This window comes from Vicia villosa, linkage group LG2 (genome assembly GCF_029867415.1).
Source record: "Vicia villosa cultivar HV-30 ecotype Madison, WI linkage group LG2, Vvil1.0, whole genome shotgun sequence".
NCBI classification, from domain to species: Eukaryota; Viridiplantae; Streptophyta; class Magnoliopsida; order Fabales; family Fabaceae; genus Vicia; species Vicia villosa.
In genome coordinates, this window is record NC_081181.1 from 3,682,071 (window position 1) to 3,703,364 (window position 21,294).

Below are 21,294 nucleotides of genomic sequence, written 5' to 3' on the forward strand. Positions count from 1 at the left end.
TGTGAATGATGCTATCCAGAATTTTCCCCAATCTCGTAGCCATGATTTTAGCAATAATTTTGTAGAGGACGGTGCAACACGAGATGGGCCTGTAGTCCTTCACCATATTGGCATTGGGAGTTTTGGGAATAAGAGTAACAATCGTACAGTTGATAGCTTTATACATCTTGCCTCTATGGAAAAAGTCTCTAACAGCTCTGCAAACATCACCCTTGATAACAGCCCAGGAAGACTTGTAAAATTTAGCGCTAAATCCATTAATCCCAGGAGCGGATAGATCACCGATGCCTTTCAAACTGGTCAGAATCTCATCATCCGTAACAGGAGCGGTTAGAAGATCTCTTTGGTCTGCATATAGATGATTACCTTTCCTCAGAGAAACAATGTCTATACCCTTCAGATTGCTGCTAGCAGTGTCCACCAGTTTGGCATAAAAGCTAGTGATTTCCTCTTCAATTTCTTTTTGGGTATGAACCATAACACCTGTTTCCTTAATCAAACTCTTCATATGGGCATGATTTCTCTTAGCTTGAAAATTAGCATAAAAATAGGCATTATTGCCATCTCCAAGCCTAATCCAATCTATCTTGCTTCTCTGCTTTCAAAGGTTCTCTTCCAGGCTACTAAGCTTAAGGACCTCAATGCTGCAGCTTTTAGCTTTCTCAATGAGAAGAGCATTAAGCCTATCATTCAACAGATCCTCCTGAGCACTCTTCAAGTCCCTTCTCGCTTTCTCTAGCTGCATCGTGATACCCTGGAAATTTCGGCTAAATTTTCTGATAACCAGTCGTAACCTTTAGAGTTTCTTCCAAATAGTATACATAGGGCCTCCACTAAACGGGATGTTCCAATTGTTGTCACCAGTCTCTTTGAAGCCCTCTTTTTCCGTCGCGGCATTTTGGAATTTGAAGGGAGTTCCACTGGGGGGTTTGTGCTCATTTTCCTCTAAACACAACATAGCATGGTCTGAAACCCCAGCTTCCAGAATTTTCAGGGTAGTGTTAACATTAAGCTTCTGCCAAAGAAGGTTCCTGATGACTCTATCAATTTTTAAGTAAATAGGAGCACTAGTTTGGTTGTTGGTCCAAGGGAATTGATCACCAAAGCTGTCCTTTTCATGCAAGTCAGTAACTTCCATCATTTGAGCAAGGTCTCTGTACTCCTTCTCAGTTACAAGGGTACCACCAATTCTATCCTGAGGAGAAAGAACATTATTAAAATCCCCTAGAAACACCCAAGGGCCAGTAATGCTAGGATGGATGCTAATAATATTATTCCAAAGTTGCTTTCTTTGCTCAAGAGTATTCAACCCATAGATGGCAGTAAGCCACATTACAAAAGTCCCATTAGGGTGGTGAATGGCATAATGCACATATTGATTAGAGCTAGCAGTCAAGTTAACCTTAATTTTATTCTCATCCCACATAACCCAAATCCGGCATTTGTTATGCTTCTCATAATTATCAATTACCTGCCAATGATGGCCAATTTTATTCCTTACTTTCACAGCATTGTGAATCTTAACTCTGGTTTCAATAAGAACCGCTATAGCAGGTTTCATTCGGTTGAGGTGGGAGCTAACCTCACGGCATTTACCTGCATTATTGATCCCCCTAACATTCCAGGAGATGATCATGTAACTGATTCCCCTGCACCACCAGGCACTCCAAACCTAAGCATTCAACTCTGCCACAAGAAGCTAGTACAGCAGAAGAGAGTGGAAAAATCAAGCCATGGTTGCTTGAATTCAAAACTACATATATTATAATATTCAAAAATTCAACAAAATCATCAATGCTGATCTCGGAGGAAAGGATGGTAGCCTGGATATCGGCGAGAAGTCCCAACCTTGGACAACAGTAGGTTTTAAGAAGATTGGTGTGGACAAGTCTGGGAAAAGATGGGACATGGCCAACAAGGGTAAGAGGGTTGTTGCTGGCCATTCTTCAACCTCTTTTTACTTCACATCGTTTCCGGAGAAGATGAAGGCACGAGATATGTTCGAACTTTTTGAGGAGTATGGTCAGGTGGATGAGGTGATCATTCTCAATAGAAGGAACAAACATGGGCATAGATTTGGTTTTGCTCAGTTTTTTGATGTTACCGACGCTTCTTTGTTGGCTACCAAGCTTGACAATATTTTTGTGGGGAAGCAAAAACTTTATGTCAATATTCCAAGGTTTCAGAGGAAGGTTAAAGACCATGGGAGGAAGGCTGCTGAAGGGACGAGATTCAACTTGGTGCAACAGGATTTTAGGAAGATGGCGGATGCAAGCTTTAGAGATGGGAGGTCTTATGCAAGGGTTGTGACGAAGGAGGATGTACATGTGGGAAGCGCTTTTACCAAACACCAGTTACTGTACGATCAGATTGGAGAAGAAGACCTATGTAGGTTTAGTAAAGCTTTTGTAGGGAAGGTGGCAACGGCGGGATCGACCTATAATATCCAAGATGTGTTTGATATGGAGGGTTATTTTGGTATCAAAGTGACTCCTATGGGAGCTTGACTTTGTTTGCTCGAAGAGAGAGGAGAAGGTTCAGAGTTGCTTAATCTTATTGAGAGTGGGGCGTCATGGTTAGAGAAGTGGTTCCTGGAGGTGAACAAGTGGAAGCCGGGGATGGTAGATGAGGAAAGAGTTACTTGGGTTGGATGTTGCACGTTTCTTAATCAGAACCAGTTATTTTTCCATTATCAATGAATCTCTCTCAGTTAAGATTCGAGGAGTTGTGATGAGATTAAAAATGGTGGAAGACACACAAGGTCCTCTTAGGGTTTGTGTTGCCTCGGTTCCTAATGTTGATGACTCTTGCTCTTTCTCATCGGCAAACGCGATTGAATCTGATTCCGATCGGGACCTTCCGGTTGATGACGTCGATGAGGAGCTAGGTCTTCAGGCGGAGAGAGTTGTTGGTGGTCATGGGGAGGGACTCGAGGCGGAAAGGGCCATAGCAGCTTTTCCTCCCAACATTAATGGAGAAAAGACGTTTTGCATGAATATGGAAGGCACGATGTTTGATGTTTTGGTGGAAAGAGAAAATGGGACTTTTTTGGAGGAGAATTGTGAGGGTTTCGCTGAGTCAGCAGGGGGCGTGTCAGGTGATGTGGGTAAAGCTTGTTTGTTGCAACATGAAAAAGGTGTGGGCCCCTTGAAGATTGTTAATTCCACAAAAGCTGGTAACAGCCATTTGTCTAGTAATATGAGGAGAGAGACACAAAGGAAGGTTTCAGAAGCGTTGGGTCAGTTTGACTTGGCACTTAAAGGAATTGGGCCGATCCTGCGCAAGGCCCATTCTATGGGAGATAGCCCTGTTTTGTTGAATAAGGGAGGCGTTATTTCCTCACGTGATACTCACGTGATGGATAAGGCTGTGTTTGGTTGCTTTCACCAGAATGGGGCACAATCAGAAGGATATCAATTGCAAATTTCCAGATCCACCTTTGAACCTTTGCGAAGACATGATATCCAAGAGGGCAAAAAAACTCTTCCGGCGGTGGCCAGTAGAATCGGTGTGCAGCATTCAGGGGTGTCTTCTGATTCTATTTCTGATTCATGCTTGGTGAAGAATAACGATAGATTGAAGCCATGCGGTTCGGAGGAAGTGGCGATGAAGCTATGGTCCAAGGCTGCGGATTTTGGAATATCTGGGTGCGAAAATAACGGTGTGTATGTGGAAGCTATTAAGGAGTTGGAATCTAGGGATGGCTTCTCTTCCGCTAAGCAGGTAGTATCTCCGACCTTTTTTTAATGAATGTTATGTCGTATAACTTGCGGGGGTGTGGTTCTGTTTTGAAGAGGAAGCGTTTTAGTCAGCTGATTAAAAAGGAGAAATTCGATTTATGTCTTGTTCAAGAAAGTAAATTACAGAAGGTTGATGAGAGGTTGATTTATGAGCTTTAGGGTGGATCAGATGTGGAGTGGTGCTTTAAAGCGTCGGATGGTAGATCAGGGGGTTTGATTTCTCTTTGGCGTCGCGGGTTGTTTGTGTTGTATTTCAGTTTTGTGGGGGAAGGGTTTACGGGCATGAATGTTTTGTGGAAGGGTGTTAATATTTATGTTATTAATGTTTATGCTGCCTGTTGTATTCAAAGAAAGAGGAGATTTTGGAGTGAATTGTTGAGTTTCAAGGAGAAGTTTCCGGAGGGTGAGTGGTGCGTTGGAGGGGATTTTAATGCAATTAGAGTGGAGTCTGAGAGAAGGGGTAACTCAAGAGCAATTAATTATTCTAAGATGGATGAGTTTAATTGTTTTATGAATAGCATGGAGTTAGTAGATGTGGGGCTAGTTGGAAAGAATTTCTCTTGGTTTAGTTCTGATGGTACCTGTTGTAGCCGAATTGATCGTTTTCTTTTGACGGATGGTTTGTTGGACTTGTGGAAAGTGGAGAATCAGGTGATTGGAAGTAGGGAGCTTTCTGACCATTGTCCAATTTGGTTTAAAGGGAACATGCGCAATTGGGGGCCTAAACCGTTTAAACTTTTTAATGCTTGGATGAAACATGCTGATTTTTACTTGTTTGTTGAAAAGTGTTGGTTTGAGGCACCAAGAGGTAACCGATCCATTTATTCTTTTAAGGAAAAACTTAAGTTCCTTCGTAGTAAACTTAGGGTGTGGAATGTGGAGGTTTTCGGTTTTTTGGATCTTCAAGAGGAGAATGCTTTCAAGGAGCTAAACGCTTTGGATTTTGCGATGATGGGGGATAATCCGGTGGACATTGATTCGTTGGCAATTAATCGTTCTTTGGCTTCTAAAAAAGTGTGGGAGGTGGTGCGCAATAAAGAGAGTTTTTTGCGTCAAAAGGCTAGGGCTCTTTGGTTAACGGATGGAGATTCCAATTCGCGTTTCTTTCATAAGGTTATCAAAAGCCGTAATAGAAGGAATTCTTTTGGGGGGTTGAATGGGGTTGATGGTTGGATAGATGATGTGGGGGTGGTTAAGGAAGAGGTTAGAAGGCATTTCGAAAGTAGATTTTCTGAAAATTCTTTTTCAAGGCCGGTTTTAGATGGGGTTGATTTTGTTGCTTTATCACCGGATGATTGTTCTTGTCTTGAGAGGGCGTTTTCGGAGGAGGAAGTGAAGGATGTTATTTGGAGTTCCGATGGTGATAAGAGTCCGGGGCCGGATGGGTTTAACATGGGTTTTTTCAAGATTTGTTGGCCGTTTGTTAAAAGTGATATTATGGATTGTGTTAATGAGTTCTTTGATTTTGCAACTCTTCCTAAAGCTATTACCGCCTCTTTCCTTGCTCTTATTCCAAAAGTGGATAATCCGAGTTGTTTGGATGAGTTTAGGCATATTTGCTTTATCGGTAGTTTGTATCGGATTTTTGCTAAGTTGCTTGCTAATAGATTGAAGACGGTGATCGGAAAGTTTGTTTCAAATTGTCAATCGGCTTTTGTGGCGGGTAGGAATATGTTAGATGGAGTGGTGATTGTAAATGAGATTTTGGATATGGCAAAAAGACAAAACTTGGAATGCATGATGGTGAAAGTTGATTTTGAGAAGGCGTATGATTGTGTGTCGTGGAATTACTTGAGATTTTTATTGCGGAGGATGGGTTTTGGAACGAGATGGATGAGTTGGATGGAAGCGTAAGTGTTTAATAGCACAATGTCTATTCTTGTTAATGGTAGTCCGACGAGAGATTTTATTGTTTCTAGGGGTCTTCGGCAAGGGGATCCTCTCCCCCCCTTTCTCTTTCTCTTAGTGGCGGAAGGTTTGTCGGCTTTGATGAGGAAAACGTCAGTTTTGGGTGAATATGGTGGATTCAAAGTTGATCATCATTTGCATTTTGAGATTCTTCAATTTGCGGACGATACGCTTTTAATTGGGGACGGATCGAGGAATAACCTTTGGTGTATCAAGGCCATACTAAGGGGGTTTGAGTTGGTTTCCGGTCTTCGGGTTAATTTATCAAAGAGTCGGTTGGTGGGGGTTAATTTGGAAGCGGATTTGATTCAAGCGGCTTCTACTTTTCTCAATTGCGAGTTGGGCTCCTCTTCCTTCTCTTTTCTTGGAATCCCGATAGGTGTTAATCATAGAAGGAAGGAGATGTGGAGACCGGTTGTTTCCAAGTTGAGTAGAAGGTTGGAGTCTTGGAGATATAGGTATCTTTCAATTGGTGGTAGGGTTACTCTCTTAAATTCGGTTTTGTCTAGCATTCCTATTTATCTCTTCTCTTTTTACAAAGCTCCTAAAATGGTCATTAAGGAAATTATCAAGATCCAAAGGAATTTTCTTTGGGGTGGGGTGGAAGGGGAGAAGAAGGTGAGTTGGATTGGGTGGAATACGGTGTGTCGTTCTAAGAAAGAGGGAGGTTTAGGCACGAAGCATTGTGGGTTGTTCAATGTGGCGTTGCTAAGTAAATGGAGATGGAGGATTATGAGTGAAAAAAACTTTTTATGGACTAACCTTCTTTCTTGCAGGTATGGTGACATAACAAGGACTATGCTCTCAAACTCGGTCATTCACAAAAAAAATAAGGTTTCGCTTTGGTGGAAGGATATTTGCAACATTGGTTCGGGAGGTGTGGGTCCGTTAGAAAATTGGTTTTCTTCTTCCATTATTAGTAAGCTTGGTAATGGTGACTGTATTGATTTTTGGTTGGATAGGTGGTTGGGGGGTATTCCTTTTTGTGAGCGCCTTCCTTCTCTCTTTAGTGTTGCCGATCCGTTGTGTTCTAAGGTGAGCGATAATGGCTTTTGGATCTCCGGTTCTTGGGTTTGGCGGATTAATTTCATTGAGTCCTTTGAAGGGGAAATAGATGGTGAGAGTGTGGAGTCTCTTTTACCGTTTTTAGTTGGAATTGAACCAAAAGTTGGTGTGGATGATTCCTTTGTGTGGTGGAAAAATTCAACGGGCTTTTCGGTAAAGAATGTCTATCTTATGGTTTCGGAAGGGAATGGTCGGGGATCGACATTTGATGATAATCTTTTGAAGGCATTGAATGGTCTTTGGAAAACTAAGATTCCAAGTAAGATTCTAATTTTTGGTTGGAGACTTTTGTTAAATAGAATTCCGACGAAGGATAATTTGGCAAAACGGAAGATTTTGATGGATCCGTTGCTTTTGTTATGTCCGCTTTGTGGATTAGAGGAGGAGAATGTAGAGCATATCTTTGCTACGTGTTCGGTGTCTCTTCAATGGTGGCATTTGTTTTGCGATTGACTTCGGATTGATAATGCTAGTTTTTCGGGTAATATTTTTAATCGCCTTTGTTCTTTAGAGTCTTTTTGTAGAATCAATTATAAGATCTCTAGTAGTTGGCTTTTTGGGTTGGCTTTTTGTTGGGGGGTTTGGAATTGTAGAAATGAGATTATTTTCAATAATGTCTTATTGCGTAATTTTAATGCGCTAGGGATGATGAAAGTTTTAGCTTGGGAATGGTTTTTATGTTCATACAATTCTAGAGATTCTATTTTTTTGGGTGGATTGGTGTGTCAATCCAAAAAACAGGGTTCGCAGCTGCGGTTTGCTTACCTCTACTTGGTCCACTGCTCTTGACATCTATCCATTCTGGTGTCTTGAGTTCCACAGATGAGAAAAATGCTAAGAGATTAATACAAGTGGTCACATGAATAATACAATATTGATGACACAATAGCAGATGAAAAAACAGACACAGAAGGCTTTTAAAGCAGGCATTTTGGAAAATACAATTGTATGTAAAGTTATTGAAAAACATAACCGATATTGCAATGGTTACAAAGCAACGACAAAATTAACTCAATATTTTCTCAGACACTTCAAACTATCATATCACCATTTTCAATCAAGTAGCTAATTGCACGAGTTTATATTTCCCAACAAACATATCTGTATTAGCATTTTATTATATACCAGATCCTAAGGTAACGCTTGACAAGAAGTTAGTGAAGATCAATCAATAAGATCCTTAGTTACAATAACTGCTACAAGCACAATTCATGGAACCTTCCCCTTAACTCTGCGACGCTCTACCATTGTAACTCTGTGACGCTCTACCATTGTGTTGGCCAATTTCACAACCAAGGAGAGAAAAGCTATAAGTAGGATGAGGATTATTTGGCGAACAAACAGACCAATACCGGGACGATGCCACGCATTCCCGGCATCAGCAATCGGATTCCAAATGCTCCTGGCAATAGTAATTGGATTCCGAACCACAATAGGAGCTGAAGGCGGTGGTGGTGGAGATTGCCCTTTATACTTCACAAAGTAAAAAGGTTCTACGCATGTTCCAAAATCTGGGCAGTCAATGATCCGGTGCCCATCGGGTTCAAAACAAAACCTGGTTTCCATGATTTCATTGCTCCAAGAACACATTAACTGGGGTTTCACTCTTCCTATGTCGGGTTTGTGGAGAGCTAAGGCTGATATAAATTCTTCTCGGGTATGAGGTTCGCGTGCTTCATCATCGTAGACCGGAGAAATGTGAGATAGTTCTAGAGCTTTGAAGTGATCAATTGCTCCAAACGTGTGAACAGTCCAGTATAAGTAGGCAATTTTGTGGAAATGTGTACATTTGCCATGTTTGTTCCATTCGTGACTCCAAAGTCGATAGTTTTCCATCTTATACGCCGGCCAGCACCGACTCATCTCACTCAACAATGTAGCATCCGGAATCTAAACAAACATAAATTTAATCAAATAGAGATCGTCTCAGTCAACACTAAACAAAAATAATCACATAGATCATCTCAGTTAACATCAATTTTCTGCAAGGTACAGTTGCTTTTTCGCATGCCACATCCATGTAAACTTCACTTAGCAAATTTGCTTATGCTACAGTCACTTGTAGCAAATCTGTTTCATTAGTTTCATGTACAGTAGAATTCACATATTATATTTATGCAATGTCCATAATGATGACAGTTCATAGCCTGTATTACATTGTTAACCTATCTTCTAAGACCAAGATATCTATGATAATGCAATTTAAACAATTACACATAAATCAGTTTGTAATCATATCAAAGAGCCATAGGTTAATAACTTTATTTCGATTGCACAAAATCATTTCAAATTAACTAAAACATCCCTTCTATCAACTAGCTTAAATCAATGTATTTTCTACCATACTTAGAATACGACTAGGGCCTTTTTAGTTCTGATTCCCTATATGCTAAATATACTATAAGTAGCTGGATAACAGTCAGTAGAAATTGTTTAATCCGGCCTCGGAAAAACTTTGTACCTCCAAATATGGTAATTAATTCATGGTAGTTTTTCAATTAAAGTATAATAAAAAGTAATCAATCTGAGTTATCTCACTCAATAATCAATATGATATCATCTTAGTCAAAAATAATCAATAAACTATTCAGTCAACCCTAATCAAAACTAATTAATGAACTATAATCAATAACAATAATTAATCAACACATTATTTAGTCAACCATAATCAAAAGTAATCAATAATAAAAAAATAATCAATCCGAAATTACTTAATCAACCATAATCAAAACAATCCATTAAGAGAGTAACTATACCCTTCCTTCGAATAAATGTGTATCATCTTGATTGGATGCTGGGCAAAGGGTGGGTTGAGGATCTTGGTCAGTATTGGGCCATAGGCCATGGATGGTGAAGTTGGTCTCCACCACCACAGCATTTCTGTCACAATCACCATGGTGCTTGCAGTAGGTTGGGCCCCAAATGCTCGCAAGAACTAGTCTGTCGAAAGCAACACACCCTGGAAACAACACTAGAAGAAGAAGGAGAAGAAAAGTGGTCAAGGGGGAACTCATCGTACTGGATGAGAATCGCATCAGAATCGCATGCTGCTGAGAGTAAAAGGGGTTTGAAGTTAAAGGGAATGAATGAAATTGGATGGTGATTCGAAAAGTAATGGGTATGTTTGTTTCGCGTGTTTGCGCGCCGATTTTTGTAATTTGATAAAATATTTAATTAATTAAAAACTAATTTTAAATTTAATTAATTAAAAACTAATTTTAAATTTAATTAATCCAATTGAAAATAAATAACAACAAAATAATTGAAGATGTTTTTCCTAAATAGTTAGACACTTATATATTATAGTTGAATAAAATAGTCATAATTACCATCATTTAATTTTGATTTTTTTTTTGTTTTCAAAATTCATATAATTTAATTTCTAGTCCTCTCTCATGATCCTCACTAGTAATATACCCGTGCGTCCGCACGGGTAAAAATTATTTAGTAGTGTAAAATTATATTGTAAATTGAGAGTTCTGTTTATATATATTTAGCTGCAAATTGAAATAAAAATTTCGTGTCTCAAATAAAGGAAATTGTTAAATAAAAAAAAAGATATTTTGCTGATAATGTCCCGTGAAAAAAAATAAATATTTTGACATTTTAAAATAAGAATTTTATGTTTTAAATAAAGGTAAATATTTATTAAAATAAAATATATTGCTGCAAATTGAAAATAAAAATTTCGTGTCTCAAATAAAGGCAATTGTTAATTAAAAAAAATATTTTGCTGATAATGCCCCGTGAGAAAAATGAAAATTTTGTGTTTTAAATAAAGGTAAATGTTTATTAAAATAAAATATATATTTTGTTGATAGTGACCCGTGAGAAAAAGAAAATAATTAGACATTTAAAAATATAAATTTTGTGGCTCAAATAAAGATAAATGTTAATTAAAATAAAATAGGTGTAAGAAAAAGAGAAATTTAACTGACAATGGTTCGTGAGAAAAGATAAATTTTGATATTTTAATATAAAAATTTCGTCTAAATTTTAAAAATATTTTATTTAATATTTTTAATAATAGTAAATAAATAGAAAAGATTTTATATAGTTTAAAATCTATTTAAATATAAATATAAATTTATAATAAATTATTTAATTGTAAAATGAATAATAACAATAATTTAAATTCAATTGTATTGAATAATTTTATATAAAAATAAATTCTTAATTTGTAAGATAAAGAAAAAAGGGGAAATTTTAATGTTTGCAAAAAAAAATTTATTGTGAAATTCAAACCATAATGGTTTTAATGAAGTGAGTTGAACAATAAATTTCAGTATAAAAATTACCCAGAATCAATTCTGGAGGTAGAAGCTACAAATTGTAGCTTCAAGTAGAATCAATTCTAGAGGCAGAATCAATTCTACTTTTGTCTAACCAAACATATCAAAATCACCCAAAAGCAATTCTACACTTCTAGAATTGCTTTTGACCATTCCAAAAGCTAATCCAAACATGCACAAAAGCTATTTAGAAGTGAAGTGGAAGTGTGTTGAAATGGGAGGGTGGTGTAAGATGGTTTTAGTGAAAAGAAAATATATGTTGTGAGAATTATTGGATTGTCCATTGGTTTATTACATGTGGCAACATGAGAAATGATGGGAAGGTTGGAAAAATAGGTTGATTATGAATAGACCATTTTGACCTTTGTGCTTTGTAAATTTAAAAATAAAAAAGGGCATTAAAGGGAGTATGGTGGTATCTTCTATTAATTGCTAGATAGTTGATTACTAAGTAGGAGTAGAAATAGGTCAGACATGAAGCGGATAGTCTAGCCTACTTAATGTCAAGTCAGACTTATTTAACAAATAAGGTTAGACTCAAACTTTTTTAAAAGCCTATTTTATTAAATAGGTTAGACTTAGACTATTAAAAATGCCTATAAAACTTTATAGGCCGACCTATATTTTTATATATATTAGAAATATATTAAATAGGATGGCACATGTATGCATATATATTAGAAAAAACACTAAATAGGCTCGCATATATATATATATATATATATATATATATATATATATATATATATATATATATATATATATATATATATATATATATATATATTATTCCCTATGTCCTAAAATAAGTGTCTTTTTAGCCATAAAAATTTGTCTCAAAATAATAGTTTCTTTACTTTTCCAATGCAACATTAACTAACTTTTATCAACTTTATCCCTTATCTACACTTTTTTCAAGTCATGAAAATATATAACAACCAATAGTAGTTAAGAGTAATTTTGTAAGAATGTTATCTTTATTGACTGAATCATTACTTTTCTTAATTTGTGTGTAACAACCTTAAACGACATTTATATGGAGAGGGAAGAAGTATATTAGAACAATGTCTAAATAGACCGGCTTATATATGTATGTATAGGCCGACCTATAAGGCTTCTTAAGTAATATGGATTAATTTAAAACTTTAATGAGATACAGACTTTTAAATAGGCTTCGGACTTTTAAAAAGGTCAAGTCAGGCCAAAAAACTAAGATAGGGAAACCACATCTAGGAGGTTCTCCTAATTATGGAAATTTTTTAAAGATCATAGGGGCACATAATCAAAAGATCTGATTGACTAGGGGCATTCATTCTAAGATTCAATCAACTTGGATCACATCTCAAAGCAATAACGATCAAGGGCATATCTTTCAAAAATCCAAATATTGGGGCAATTCATGATATCACACCATGGTTAGCCTTCCATATCCTGAAGATTGAGGGCAAACCTTTCAACTATCAAATGTTGAGGCAGTGCATATCAAGTTTATGTCACGACATGGTAAAATTTAAGTTCCCTTTAAGGACGCTTCCTGGAGATTGCGGGCATGTCTTTCAAAATCTAATGTTGGGGAAATCACTACGAGGCTCGATCAAAAGGAGTTGATTCAAAATAGATCATCAAATTGAAATCATTCCAAGAATCTTTTAATCAAGGGGCATCATGCTATGAATTCAAGTTAGTGAGGCTAGCCATCTCAAGTGCATACTACGATAAAACTACGTCCAAGTTCATATCAAGACAAATTTCTGCAAAGACCCAACAAATTGAGGCAAAACATACCGCGAAGGGGAAAGCTGTCCTCATATTTTTACAATCTCCTCTAAATCTTTTTCCTACATTTGTGATCTTCGAGTTTAAAACAAGTATTGGAAAATCATGCTAGCATAACACCTTACCATCGTGTATTAAGCAACCTTATTACATAAGCAATATTTCTACGCCTTCATTATCCACGCCCCATCATTGGGGCATCATTCAAACATCCAAGTCATCGATCATTATCATGCATTCATTATGTTATTGTGCTCTGGTGCCAAACCATACATATCATCTCATTCATCTTGCATCTCAAAAGTTCAACCTCACTTGGCGTCTACCCCAAAGCCCAAGCCTCATTGGCACGTCAATATCCATACCCAAGTCAAGCATAGGTTAAATCATTACATTTCATACATCAAAATACGAAGACAATTCAGCAAACATAGTGTATTAGGGAGTCGGTCAATTTGAAGACCCAATGGTCCAAAAGGGATGTAAACTTCAAAATTCATTTCATTCATTCTACGCATATAAAAAATCAATTGGCATTCATCAATCGACATAAGAATTATCACCATCAATTTCCAGTCTTCAGCAATCAAATTTCAAACCAATGCCATAGCCTTCTATGTTAGTTTCCAAGCATTAGTAGTTTGTTTTCCAGTTCTCGTCTGGTAGTCAGTTTCCGTCTGGCAGTTATATCAAAATTCAGTTCTCATCTGGTAGTCAGTTCCCGTCTGGCTGTTATATCAAAATACAATTCCTATCTGGTATTTAGTTCCCGTCTGACTGCTACATCATTATCCAATACTCATTTGTTAGGCAGTTCTCGTCTGAATGTTACGTCAAAATCCAATTTTTGTTTGGTAGTAAGTTTCTGTCTGACTGTACATCAAATCAATTCTCGTTTGGTAGTCAGTTCTCGTCTGATTTTTATATCAAAGCCCAGTTCTAGTCTGGCGAGTTAATTTAAAGCCCAGTTCATGTCTGGAAAATTATTTAAAACTCAGTTCCCATCTGGAAAATCATTTTAAAGCCCAGTTATTTCCAAACCCAGATCCCGTCTAGAAAATTATTTCAAAACCCAATTCCCGTCTGAAAAATTATTCAAAGTCCAATAACACGTCTTCTTCCCAGTAACCTTACCGACTTCAACCACCTTTCTACCTTTCTTTTTCAACCGATTATCGCTTTTCGGTGACCTTACCATTGCTATCAACCTTGCTATACCTTTTTCCTAATCACCCGATTGATGTGTTCTGATAAGTTTATTGTTGATAGTGATCTTACTGTTTGTCATATTATTCTTGTCGTCTCCCGGTGACCCCACAAACGTTATCAACCTTGTTTCCTTATTTTTTTTTCCGATACCCTTATCGACGCTAATGACCTTACCGTGGTTTTCTTTCCCAATCACCTGATTGTGATTTTCCAATAAACCTACTCATCATCAACCCACGGGTACACTATTTAAAGCTTTAGGATATGTAATTTTTAACTAGAAGGTTCAAAATGTTCAGATATCTAAACGTTAAACTCCCGTTGCACATGCAAAATCCGCGACATAACTTTGTACATAAGGTCATGTGCAGCACAAGTTATGTTTTCGTCAATTTATTCCCGATGGTAGCGATAGATTTGAAACATGCATGATTTATTCGATAGAGCATGATAAATCTGCAATATTTATGATATAATCCATTGTGTTAGTCTTAAATAGCGTCAATGAAATATTAATTAATTATTTACTTAATTAATTAATATTATTTAATTTTTAATGAAATTAGTTTATTATTTACTATAGGTTTTGGCGGGAAGAACTCATTATGATGCTAATTTAATGAATGCTTAATTAATTAATGCTACTAAACTGAGCCTGAAAGAGTATACCTTGGCTGCTGCACTATCAATACAAGCAACATTAAAATAAATTTTTAATCGAGAAATATACCAAACTATATATTTCCCTTGCAACAAACAAACATACAACCCAAATCTTAGCTAAATAATTTTGATACAATAAATATTTTAAAAAATGGTGACAATGAAATGTAATTGAATTTTAGAAGCTGAGGTAAGACTCCACAATCCCCCATTTGTTAACATGTGGTAAATTAGAAAATTCTGCACAGTTCAATCCTCACTAAGAATAATATAACTAAAATCTGTATCACATTACAGACTTGCGTAATTCATCTGTCCCATGTGCAAAATGACACTTTTCCCCAAAAGTGCAGGATCCTTTGGTGAAGTTTTCACACAGCTTGGTCTTGAAGTTGTTTGCAGGAGCAGAAGCATTTGAAGTGGCGTTTTTTCTCGGAGGTCCGGAGACTGAACTCACATTTAGAATAAGGTCATGAACCATGGCACTAGCTTGTTTGATCTGATCAAAATTCCCCTCGAGTTCAATATTTCTAAGGTTAGGATCTTCATGATCCCTAATAGAAAGTTTAGCTCCTGTTATGCGACAGATTTGCTTGGAATTTACACCATTTTTTCCAATGACAGCTCCAGCAAGGGAAGCATTGATACTAATTTTTGCAGTGGCCGAGGCTCCAAAGCCGGCAGCAGCTACATGAGCTGGAGGTGGAGGCTCGAATCTCCCACCAGCCCTGCTGCTTTGCATTTGTCCCATGGCACGAGTATCTTCGTAGGCAGGGACCGCAGGCCTGCCAAGCTCCCACTCACCATGGGCAAAGTGACATTTATCACCAAACTTGCAGCCTTCAGCACTATTGAACTTGGTGCACAATCGGGTCTTAACAACCGGTGGAGAAGACCCGTCCGGGAAGGATGGCGGAACATTTGGATTTCTACCAACGGGTGGAATAGCAGGACTGCTACCAACATTGATCATCTGAGAGACAGCTTTAAAGCCTCCAGGAACGTAATGCAAGAAATGGCAACCCTCACCAAAAGGACATCCAGAGGTGCTGCATAATAGATGAAATCATATAATATCAGACTAACATACATGTAAACCATCTCATCAGGTACAAATTTAGTAAATATTTGAATGGCCTCCTCAATTCACAAATCATTGTAACAATTTGATGGAACCAGGTGAGCAGATACATGCAGCGGTTGTAACTAAAACAATTATCAAACACAGGACACATTAATATATCGTTAAGAGATTATCACCAAAAGAAACAGAAATGACAGAAATTGAAGAGGAATATGAAAATGTGAATAGATGCAAATTAGCTATCTAAACTTAGAAACTGTTTGGCTCTATGTTTCAAACCATAAATGTGTGTCACATTTCCGAAAAAACATGGAAAAAACAAGGCTTTGTTTTGTAGCATCAGGGAAACGTACGTTCAGTGGTGCTTGGTGATGAGTTTCCAAACACATACTAATAATAATATTCTGTATAAAGGAATGGATTGTTGGGTTCTTAACAATTGAAGGATGACCTGACCTACCCATTTCCTTGTTATTTTACAAATAAATTAACATGGCCTAGCCTATTCTTAGTACTAATTCAAACCAAACAAATTATTTAGCCCCAAAATAAACAGCAGGAAACATTGTCTCAAACACAAATCGGGACACGGGCAAGGAAGGGGAGCAAAACAGAGAGATTTAGTCAAACCTTATGCCCAGAAACAAAGGCAAAAGGTTTAGTCATAATGTCACACAAGCATAAACGCAGAGTGATCAAAAACTAAAAAATAAAGTGCTACACTTTCAAAAAAAAAACAGAATTCATGGAGATCAAATTGATAAAGAACAATACAGAAAGAGGTCCTTTAACAGAAAAGTAGAAATAGAATATGCATAGTAAATGATTGTGAAAATAGTAACATATATTAGGCCCTCGTCCACCAATGGCAACTTCCTAGCAAGAAAGATTAAAGATATTACTAATAAATTATCAAGATAAGATTCAGCATCAAAATAGGATGAGTTTGGTTGTTAGAGAAGTCCTAAGGGTTTATTTAAGTTTAAATCATCATTTTTCGCAACCTAAAACCCTCAAATCATCATTTAGTACACAAAACCTCAATGAAATAAACATAAACCAATATCAAATACACTCTTATACATAATTCCACTTAAAACCTATCAATCAAACCCCAAAATCTGAAAATTCCAAAGTTTCACCATCTTCAAAACCCAAAACTCAACTTAAAGATTACCAGACAATAGACCGTTTAAATCATTTCCTATCCCAAATATATCATATGCTCACAATTATTTGGTGGAGGATTTGGAGATTTAAAGTAAGGGAATTAATAAAAGGATTCAAATGTAACAACAACAAAAAAAAAAAAAAAAAAAATTGGATGACTACTTTCAATAAAAAATTTATCAAATGATCAAACTTGCATAGTATAGTGCTATTAAGGAAGAAAAGTAAGACACGTAGTCGTAACTTTAAATTAAACAAATTGCCATAATTGTAAAAAGTTTGGTTGCAAACTGAAACTACAAAAGATTCCATGGCAAATGAGGGATATTTAGGGCTAAGCAATACAATATACAATGATCTAGGTGAGGAAAAAATTTATTAGATAGAATTCATAATAAGTAGGCGAGGAGTTCAATGACTTCAGAGTTAATGGAATATTTAAAGGTGCATCTACCTAGTTATACTAGAAAAGAACAAAGTTAACAGACTATAATTTAGCACAATAGTTGGAAATATTTTCAAAAGAAAATAATACATGGCAGAAGGGAGCAATTGTTTTAATACATGAGAGATTATATTAAGCACGGCTGTCTTCACCATTTTTTAATACAATTTCAAAAGACTAACCGGAATATTTCGAATCATTTCAAAGTTTCACAAATTTTCTAGTTGGAATAGATGACATAGATTAAAAAGATGACAGGCGGGCGAACTATGGCAGCAAATAACAGTCCTCGAAAAAAGATAATCAAGGTGGCAAAAATACTAATAACACAAACATGCCTATCAAGTATCAACAATACATAAGAGAAAACCGATACAGTCAAGACATCCAAATTATCCTCTCAGATCATGTATATATTTGGAATACCATATAGTGTCAGGATTTCCAAATATAATCCAGAATGAAGTAAATTAATGCTATGAATGATTCCCACAATCAATTATATTTTCCTCTTTTGATAGAACATGCCTTAAGCCATGTACTACTCTAGACATCTAATTGATCTGCATCATCTCTCTTTTACTAAAAAAATGGAGAAAATTTTACACAGCCAATATATGTCGATCAAATTTTGTATCTCCGTAGAACTGCTTTTGTTTATATATATAGCTCATCGAGCATTTAACAGAGCTGATCCTGAGAATCAACAATTTCAGTTCATAATCTTGTTATCATGATTACCAGTAAACCTGTACGAAAGCTTTAATTACCCAATTGATTAGTAAAATCACATGGATTCTTGTTACAGAAGATTGTGTATAAATTTTATGAAATTTGTACATATATATAAAAATTGCATTAGATTTTTTTTACATAAATTAAAGATTTGAACCTGAAAAACTTTGTGCATGGCTTCGATTTGCTTCCTAAACCAGATTGAAAGGACTCCATTTCTGTTACAGAACATTAATTAAGTTCCCTCAGTTAAATTTTACGTTTCACCTTAAATTACTAGCTCATTATGATTACGATTTAACAAAATATTCAGTGTTTTGTCAACAGGATTCGAAAATTAACACTATATTAACTTCTAATACACAACAAAACCTAGAATTAACGGTAATTATTATTCGACTCGTAGTGGTAAAGCCTAGCACGAATAAGAAGGAGAAGGAGATGAAAAGACGTACCGGATCTTCCTCGTTTTCCGGCGCCATTGCCATTGAAGGAAGCTTCGGATCTTCCTCTTTTGCGATCCATTGATAAACCTCGGTGGATTTGAAGTCTAGGGTTTCGGAACGCACGAGAACGAAGAGAGAAGTAGAAAGGAGTTTAGAGATTTGGTTTATATACGTTGGAGGTTACACGCGTGTGTGATACTCGTTTGTGCCCTATCCTGTTTCGATTCGTTATTTACCAGTCTTCATTTTTTGGGTTAAAAGCACTACTGTAGTAATTTGTTAGAGAAGTTTCACTTTTCACCCTCGTTGAATATTTACTAGTACTATCATTTTTTGTTGTTAAATTTAATAGAAAAAGTTTTAAAGTCCTCAAATACAAGTGAAAAGACAAAACTAACAAACCTATTTTTTCATTAAATAAACATTAGTATTATTTAATGCAGCATATCCAAATATATTCATATAGAAATATATTTATTTGTAAATGAGAAGTATTTAGGTTTCAAAATGCATTATAGAAAAACATTTAGAAATAACTTCTTGAAGACTTTATAAGAAAGTTGGATCGAAGTCTTATGTTTAAAAAGATAAATTTCTGAATAAATATGACGAGTGACTTTTGTTAATGTTGTTATCAATATTGTTCCGTACGAGAATTAGAATTAGAAATATATGGGAATTTAACGGATTTAATTTTTGAGGGATGAAATGAGTTTTCGTATGACGGAGTGGAGGTAGACATGTAAGGTTGACATTCCAACGTTTAAGTTAATGAATGAGTGGGAAAGTAGTAAGAGTGCGTGAATAAGAGAATACTTGAAATAACGCGTGCGGGACTTTATATAATTTGGACGGTTATAGTCGTCATCATGTGATCTGATACCTTATGCAGGGGGTGTTCGGTTACATCTGACGGTGTACAATCCTCTAAGGGCAAGGATCGAGTGCAGGTCTCATGGTTATGAGCACCCAAAGTCCTCAATGTATTGGCACACGCGTTCTTAAAATATACCTCATCATGATTGGGCTTTACTGCATTTGGACTTGTGGTTAGCCTATAATAGTTTCCCCCAAGGTCTGTCACTATGTAGAAATGAAAAGATTTTTTTAGCGTATTGGATTGTTATCCCCCTTGATTGTGGTCCTGTTAGCTGAAGATTTCGTTTTGTGTTGTTTATCCTTCGAAGGAGTTGAGAATCGAAGAAAAGATGGTTACTGATGGCCATCCCTTAAAAAGTAAAAGAATGGCTACTGATGGTCATGCTTCGGAAAATAAAGACTTCTAAGTTCGATGAAGATAAGTGAACGCTGAAAGATCAATGAAAGCATATGTCTTCGGGACTTAGACAAAATTCATAGAATATGTATTCAAGTATTACTACTTAGCGTGTTTTTAGTAGTGTTTGTTTAATACACTGCCACGCGTCGAAGATGGACTCAGGCGGGAAGATTTGAAATTCGAAGACGGTTTCGTAACCGTTCAACAACAGATGGCTTCGCTGGAAGTTCTGATGAGAAACGTGGCAGCAGATTAGTGTAGGACCGTTAAGGTCGAAACTAGTATAAATAGGAGTCTTAGTGTTAGGATTCTGTGTGTTCATTTTGTACAAATCACTCACATATTTACTCAAGTATCAAGCGTTAGAGAAAGAGTTCGCTGAGAAAATGTACGTATGACACCACCATTTTAATACATGTGTATTATCCTTTTGTTTTAATCTTTCAGAATTACTGCATTTCGTTTACTTCTTGCCATTTACGTTTCTGCATCTTTACTTTAACGTCATTTACTTTCGAATTACTTTTTTGCTATTTACTTTCAAAGTCTTTTATATTTCTGCAGTTTAAGATTCTTTACGTTTCGATTGTCCTTTTAATTTTTTATGTCATGTCACTTCGATGAAGTCACATATATATGTAACAAAGTGATTGTCAAGACTATTTGTTCTGTTAATCGAACAGCGCTTATTGAAGAAGACAAATAATGAATATGGTTCGAACAAACATTGATAACAATCTTCTTGACTATGTGTCCTAGGATCAATCTAGTCGATCCTGCAAGTAACCAAATCATATTTATTATAGTTTGGAAGACTAGCGGTTGTTTACCGGAAATCACCGTAAACAAATTGGCACGCCCAGTGGGACAGTGTCAAGCAGATTGTTTTAATCAATTGCTTTATTTTTGTCTAGACAATATCAAGATCTTGTATGAACCTTAGGAACGGTAAATTAAAGAACAGTGCACAACCGATTCCCAAACGAAGGTACAACAGGAAAATGGTCGTTACGGCCAGTGCAGGGGGTAATCAAGATCCCCCACAAGGTTCAGGATCAGGAGCGGCAAATTCGACTTCTACTCAAGAAGCACGAGATGCAACGGGTCCAAATGGACCGAGACCTGCAGATAATTCCCAGACTATGCCTGAAAATAATACAGCACCATCAGGGACTGTTCCAGTTTCAGTGTCGACAACCGCACCCTCATCCACAAGCGCAGAGGACGTATTGTTTGCCTCGACAAATGCTGCAAACAATTTATTTGGTCAAGGCACGAACTCCACTTTCGAATGGAGACCAAATAATCCATACGGAATGCCATACCCATATGGAACAGGCGTACGAGGGGCAGGACATATATATGCCCCAACTAACAATGCGACATTTTCACCAAATGTTAGTTCAGTGGGTCGAAGTGCACATAACACTGGTTTCTCTACCCAGATGCCTCACTTTACCACAAATAACCAAGCAGTATTTC

The 21,294-nt window shown here is 36.6% G+C and overlaps 2 protein-coding genes across 2 annotated transcripts; both read right to left on the reverse strand.

The window, feature by feature from the left end:
• Positions 1–7,898: 7,898 nt before the first annotated feature.
• Positions 7,899–9,751, reverse strand: LOC131645773 (ribonuclease MC-like). The gene is made up of 2 exons (XM_058915984.1): positions 9,470–9,751; positions 7,899–8,603 (listed from the first exon to the last, which is right to left on the reverse strand). The coding sequence occupies exons 1-2, from the start codon at positions 9,746–9,748 to the stop codon at positions 7,923–7,925; spliced, it is 960 nt and encodes a 319-aa protein (XP_058771967.1). The 5' UTR covers positions 9,749–9,751; the 3' UTR covers positions 7,899–7,922.
• Positions 9,752–14,766: 5,015 nt separating this feature from the next.
• On the reverse strand, positions 14,767–18,733 carry LOC131648825 (zinc finger CCCH domain-containing protein 14-like). Its single transcript, XM_058918553.1, has 3 exons — positions 18,543–18,733; positions 18,245–18,305; positions 14,767–15,702 (listed from the first exon to the last, which is right to left on the reverse strand). The coding sequence occupies exons 1-3, from the start codon at positions 18,610–18,612 to the stop codon at positions 14,940–14,942; spliced, it is 894 nt and encodes a 297-aa protein (XP_058774536.1). The 5' UTR covers positions 18,613–18,733; the 3' UTR covers positions 14,767–14,939.
• Between the last annotated feature and the right edge of the window lie 2,561 nt (positions 18,734–21,294).

Excerpts from the sequence above, each read along its gene's own strand:
- LOC131645773 (XM_058915984.1), bottom strand. The coding sequence starts at position 9,748 with ATGCGATTCTCATCCAGTACGATGAGTTCCCCCTTGACCACTTTTCTT. Across the intron at positions 8,604-9,469 it reads CACATTTATTCGAAGGAAGG|ATTCCGGATGCTACATTGTT; the intron begins GTATAGTTACTC and ends ATGTTTGTTTAG.
- LOC131648825 (XM_058918553.1), bottom strand. The coding sequence starts at position 18,612 with ATGGATCGCAAAAGAGGAAGATCCGAAGCTTCCTTCAATGGCAATGGC. Across the intron at positions 18,306-18,542 it reads CGGAAAACGAGGAAGATCCG|AAATGGAGTCCTTTCAATCT; the intron begins GTACGTCTTTTC and ends GTTCTGTAACAG. Across the intron at positions 15,703-18,244 it reads CCATGCACAAAGTTTTTCAG|CACCTCTGGATGTCCTTTTG; the intron begins GTTCAAATCTTT and ends TCTATTATGCAG.